The 6,484-nt window shown below is 38.4% G+C and overlaps 1 protein-coding gene across 4 annotated transcripts in view; it reads left to right on the top strand.

The window, feature by feature from the left end:
• The first annotated feature begins 583 nt into the window (after positions 1-583).
• DYNC2H1 (dynein cytoplasmic 2 heavy chain 1) overlaps positions 584-6,484 on the top strand; it is a 293,546-nt gene continuing 287,645 nt past the window's right edge. For all 4 annotated transcript variants that reach the window (XM_074335553.1, XM_074335552.1, XM_019717180.2 and 1 more), the window contains exons 1-3: positions 584-947; positions 4,393-4,563; positions 5,483-5,618. In XM_074335553.1, the coding sequence (XP_074191654.1) occupies positions 753-947; positions 4,393-4,563; positions 5,483-5,618 (502 nt within the window). In that variant the 5' untranslated portion in view covers positions 584-752. The remainder of the gene's footprint in view (positions 948-4,392; positions 4,564-5,482; positions 5,619-6,484) is intronic.

Below are 6,484 nucleotides of genomic sequence, written 5' to 3'. Positions count from 1 at the left end.
TTGGTATTTTACAAATATGGCTTGTGTTCTGGTAATGACTAAGATGAAACATTGGTGGTTAAAGTTTTCTGACATTAATAATAGTTTAACAAAATAATAATGCTGGGAAATTAACCAACACAGAAAGGAGCAGAGGAAGACTGAAAAATAAAATTAGCATTGTATTGAACTCCTATTTTTTATTATTCTCTTTAAAAAACGATTTTTATTTAGTAACCTCTTAAATTCTCATTACAAACTAGATAGTATTTCCCCATTTTACAGATGTGAAAACTGACGCTGAAAAGAGTGGTTTGCTAACAGGTGCAGGTAGAGAGGGAGCATTAGAAAGCAGTCCTCTTAAATCTGTGGTATGGCTGCTGCCCTTGAAAACTAGATGTATCCCTTCTAATTAAGCGTTACGAGAAACCAGTAGAAAGAATAAACGTCAGGTTTTGCTACCTAACAACAAACTTGTCCGAATCCCCTGCAATCGATGACTGCGGCGAGCAGCTAAGGGATTAGGAGGTGGTCGATCGTCTCCGAGAGCTTTGCGTGCGCGTGCCCGATAGGGTAGCGTACACTGCGCGCCGGCGGCGTCGCCCCCGTATTACTCCGTCGCCATAGCGACTGCCCTGGCAACCGCGAAGCTCTGCGGGCTGCCCGGCGGGCTCCGTTAGGACAAGCACTGCTCTTCTCTTCACTTCCCACCGGGCTGTTTTTCTTCCTTCCCTCTTTCCTGCCCTCCCTCCCTTCTCCGCCTCTGCACAATCATGGCGGGCAGGACCGAGGACGTTCGGAAGCTTTTCATCTTCACTACTACCCAGAATTACTTTGGACTGGTGTCGGAACTCTGGGGCCAGGCACTGCTGTACAACAGTCCTGAAATCAACAACTTTTTGGATGATGGGAACCAGATGCTCCTCAGGGTGCAGCGATCCGACGCCGGAATCAACTTTTCCAACACGGTATGGTTCCCTGCACCCCTGCCCCGAGCTCCCTTTACGGCCTCAGTCTCAGCCGGAGGGATGTCGGGTTCCTCTTCAGCCTCCCTCGTCGGATCCTCTTCTGGAGCCAAAGGCTGTCTCCGCCTTAGCTGAACTGTTCTCTTGCCTCAGCATGTAGTTTCAAAGCTTGCAACACCCTGACCAAAGGAGGCTGCCTGTCCACACACCTGAGCTAAACAATTAGATTCTTTCCTAGATTTTTTTCCTCCTAAAGACGACAAATGGGTGATAACAAACAAACGAACAAAAACACCCCCGCCCCCAACATTTACCTTATTTAGTTATTAAAAAATATTTTTCTCTTCTCTCTTTGAGTTTTTTTTTTTTGAGGCCAGTTTTCATATATCTTTTTTGGGTTACATGGTAAGTTTAAATTTGCTCCAGGGAAAGATTAGTTAGGGATTCAAATCTTTTACGAAATGATACAAAGTTTAAATTATTTTTTGATGTACAATATGTGATATATTGATTTATTTATTGTGCTGCTACCTCCCCTGGCAAGATTGCTTAAAAAACGGTTGCATTTACAGTTAGGATGTATATATAAGTTAAGTTAACAAATATTTACGTTAGTAAGTTAATATATATATGAATATTTGGTGTGTATACCGTATATATATGTGTGTGTGTGTATATACTGGGGGTGCCAAAAAATGTATACACATTTTAAGAGATATTATCTATGCTCAAGCAGTAGTTTGCTGTAATCAGAAGTGTCTGGACACTGATGGTAACCACTTTGAGCACGTCTTGTAATTGCAGAAGTCAAACGTGACTTGTATTCATCTTTTGTTATCGGTATATGTTGAGTATTACAATTAATAGTTTTTCCCTTTCTTAAAATGTTTTTTACATTGTTTTGGCACCCTTTTGTATATGTATATTCTGGGTAGTATTGAAGATGAAAAGCTTGCGAATGTCCCTGGTATATACATATTAAAGGGGCTCAGTAAAAGGATGAAAGATAACAAATCACAAACATATTTTTAAACCTCTTTTTTTGATGTGCACCCATATCTCTACGTGTATTGGACACACAGCCAGCACTGAGTGCATTTTTGTAGGATGATTGAATCATTAACCCCATTCACTGAATCTTTAGTCTTGGATTTAATTCAATTCTATTTAATAAACTTTCATTTTGAACTTAGTATATGCAAAGCACTTTGCTAGGCTTGCAGGTTTACAAAAATATAAAAAGGATGGACATCATAGCTAATATTTATTGTCTGTTTACACTGTCAGGTACTGTTCTAAGCACTTTATGTGTAATGGCTCATTTAATATTTACAACAACACTGTAAGAGAAACAATTTTTATTTCCTAAGTGTTAACTACTCCACTTCTCTAATGGATAGTATAATTCAGAATAGGACCCCCTACTTCTGCCTTCCAGAGCCTCACTCCAGTGGCCTACAATGACATCTACTCAACAAGTTATAAAATTAGGGCACACTGTTGCAAATGCCACTGAAAGTTTAGATAACGTGTAATGGGGAAACAACATAAGGAGCGATTTGAATTTGTGAAAATGTATCTTGGGTTCAATATTGAAAATTGAAGCTATTGCTTTTGAAAGTGAATGCCATTACTAGTAGAGCCCAACAATCTATTAATATTTTCTTTTTAGTCATATACCGCACTACAGATTTTTAGTCATATTTGAAAATGTTTTGTTATGTCTTAAATTGTAGTTTAGATGTCTGAGAGTCAGCATGATTTAATTAGTTAATAAATTAACAAATATTTGTTGAGTACCTAATTATGGTATAGATCTGGCACTGTCCCAGGTGCTGGGGATAAAGCCATGAACACATCAGAGTTTGTCTTCAAGGAGTAACATTTGAATGGACAAAGATAGGTTAAACACATACACACAGATACATAATGTGACATAATTTTGAGTGTTGGTAAGTGCTGTTAACACTAAAAATAGTGCTAAAGTAGTGATGGAGGTGGCATAGGGAACAGTATGAAACTAGAATAGGAGGGAATACCTGTTGGGATTAGTGACCTTTGAAGTGAGATTTGAATGATGAGTTTATAGGTATACATAAGATTTAAGGGAAGAGTGTTTTAAGCAAAAGAAATGGTAAGTACCAAGGTTCTGAGCTGGGTCTCACCTTGGTTTCAAGGGGCAGGAAAAAAGAAATCCAGAATGATTGCTGAAGTTTAATGAATGTCCAGAGAGTGTGGGGAGTTACGTCACAGGCCGATCATTTAGGACCTTGTACACCTGTAGCCAAATGATCCTTTGCTTTAATTCTGACTTTGGCGAGGACAAAACTTATTGTCCTGATTGATGCTTTAGGGAGCCTTGGCCAGTGGATGTAGTTGAAGTTTGGTATTACCATACCAAATAGTATGGTAATCGAATGTGTATTTTCGAATTTTCTCTTTTCAGATAGGTAGGAGGAGGAAGTACAAGGGTATGTACTACTTAATTAGTGAATTTTTCAAATCTACAGATCTGCAGCTTGTTATCACTTGCTTGTAATTGGAATAAAATGATCATACTAGCAATATAATGCCAATGTGTGAAACTGATAGTTTCATTTTCTGGAAAACAATGATTGGGATAAAAGAAGCAGCAGGCAGCATCTATAAGCTCACTCATCTATAAGGTGTTTTTCATGCACAGCAGTGAACTTGTTTGAAAGCTTTTTAATGAATAGACTTCTCTTCCTGGACAAAGAAATAACAACTGCGAAAATATGTATATAATGCAAAAACTTTTAGACGGTATACTTTTCAGCTAATGAAGTAATTACTATTAACTGACCTATTTTAAACATGGTTGCTTTAGTGAATTCCAATTTAGCTCATTCAGTTTCAATTTTAAATAACTTAGTATATGACAATTTAATAAAAAAGTTTGATGCTCAAATAATTGAAGGAAAAAAATTTGGTTCAGGTAAAGATGACTTTCGGAGAGACAACTAAGTTCAATTTGGTAGTTTTGAGTTTATGCACAACTGAAAAAAGATCTTTTAAAATGGTAGTTTCAGGTAAGAGGGTAATTAATTAACATCCTTGTTATAGACTTTCTGGAGTAGAGTGACGTATACTACTCATCAGTGTTTACCTGGGGCACACAGCTTTGATCTGAATCTGGCTGGAGTGGAATAGTTAGCAGTGTATGTCATCAATATTTAGATAGTGCTTTCTGTTTATAAATCACTTATCAAAGTAGCTTTATATTACAATCACATGTAAGTGGGGAAACGTTTTAAAACCCTGGTATTCTTAAGGAGCAGAGATAAGTTGGTTATAATGTATAATTATTTTAAAGTAACTGTTTTCCCAAGGGATAAATTTACAGTGATACAACATTTGAGGGAACATTTCTTTCAAATATTAACTTTTATGAAGATAACATTAAAAATCATTTGTTTTATCACTTTAGATTGATTTTGCTGACACAAAAGATAAAGTGCTGGTGTTTTTCAAGCTGCGACCTGAAGTAATTACCGATCAGAATCTGCATAACAACATTCTTGTTTCATCTATGTTAGAATCACCTATAAATTCCCTTTATCAAGCAGTACGGCAGGTATTTGCACCAGTGTTGTTAAAGGTGAGTAAGTTAAAGTAGCCATATGGTTATTGTTTTTTTCTTTTGCCCTCACCCCGCCAACCCTCCCATCACCCGTTTTTTTAAGCCATTGTTTCTCAGTCTAGTTGTGTGGGACACAGCTCCCTGGCCCATGCTGGGATTATGAGCCTTGCACTCCACCCCAGCTGGGGCAGTCGGTCGCCAGTCGTCGGTCAGCCGCTCACAGCAGCTCATGGCAGGTCTCATCGGCTGCCAGCCTCTCACGATGGCTGTCAGCCACTCACGCCTACTGCCAGCCACACGCCGGCTGCTGGCCAGCACGGCCACTGGCCACTCATAGTAGCACACGTCAGCACACAGCAGCCCATGGCAGCTCATAGCAGTCCACGGCAGGCCACAGCAGCCCACGGCAGCACACAGCAGCTCACACAGACCTCTGACTGCTCACAGCAGCCCAACTCCAGGGAGAGCCCTTGTTCACAATCTTAGCTGTAGAGGGCGCAGCTCACTGGCCCATGTGGGAATCGAATCGGCGACCTCGGCGTTAGCAAGGTGCTCCAACTGCCTGAGCCACTGGGCCCCCCTGGTTATTGTTTTTTTTTAATCTAGGTTATTTGGGTAAATGTTTTCATAAATACAAACATAAAAATTTATTTTATTTACTGTTAATATCATTAGTATTTTAGTTTTTTAATTAAAATCTTAAAAAAATTTAAAGTAAGCTTTGTTGACAAATACAGAAGTTGGAGAAACGTATAAAATGCAATCCACGTCTGCTCTTACATTGCTATAAAGACTTTTTTCTTCCTTATGAAATGTAGGTAGTGTCAGGCTTTGAGTGAAATAGGTGTACTTCGACTTAGTTCTTCGATTGTGTTTTAGGAGCCTGTTGATATGACAAACTTTTGATCAATGTTTGTTCTTGTCTGTTTTTATTTAGGATCAGGAATGGAGCAGAAACTTAGATCCCAAACTTCAGAATCTTTTAAGTGAACTAGAAGCTGGGTTGGGTATAGTTCTACGAAGATCAGACACTAATTTATCAAAATTGAAACTTAAGGAAGATGACACACGAGGTATATAACCATAGCTTAATTACAGAAAGTCAAAATGATTGTCTTATTAGTACATTTGAAAATATCTTTCTTCAAAGGTTTCTTTTCACACTTTTGTATCTTTTTTGAGCCTAAGCTTCTTTTAAATAAATAGATGTATATGGATTTGGAGAAGAGGAAAATGTAATTTTTAACAATGGTCAGTTCATGGAAATAGAAAATACAATTGAGTCTTGTTATTTGCAGTAGTTATGTTCTGTAAAGTCACCGTGAACACTGAATTAGCGAATGCTGAACCATAGCTCCTAGGGGTAATACAGAGTTAGGTTCCTGTGAGCCTCGGCTCATAACATTTTTGTCAATTGCTTAGCACGTAGTCTTGTTATATGTGCGTTTCTATTTAAGGACACTTTATTTAATATATATTGTTGATTCATTAACATTGACCTCATGGCCAATAGCACTCTAACTGATGCCTGAATGAAGCTTATCTAACACAAGTGTTTTCTCTGTAAGGCTCAGCACAGTATGCTTATGCTTAGGAATACTGGACAGTGCTTCAGCTCTATGCTTGGGTGCATTTTAAACAGCAAAAGCTCCAACAGAAAGTACAACATTGTGAAAAATGTGCCACTAAATAGATTACAAAAAGGACTTATTTACTAGAAGATAGGAAACAAGAAGGCAGTGCCTCTTCCCAACCTCAACTTGGAGTTGCCCTAAGTGTAGGGAGACTACAGTTTTCACTGCTCTGCACATGTCCGCAGAGGACCACAAAAAGCACCGCAAGTATTGATTTTAGGTTACAAATAAATGTTTGCAAGTGAATGAATTCCTCAATACAGAATCCACAAATAATGAGGATTGACCCTAATGGTGTACTTTGC

The sequence above is a fragment of the Rhinolophus sinicus genome, linkage group LG06 (genome assembly GCF_036562045.2).
Source record: "Rhinolophus sinicus isolate RSC01 linkage group LG06, ASM3656204v1, whole genome shotgun sequence".
NCBI lineage: Eukaryota > Metazoa > Chordata > Mammalia > Chiroptera > Rhinolophidae > Rhinolophus > Rhinolophus sinicus.
This window is presented reverse-complemented; position numbering and strand designations above follow the sequence as displayed.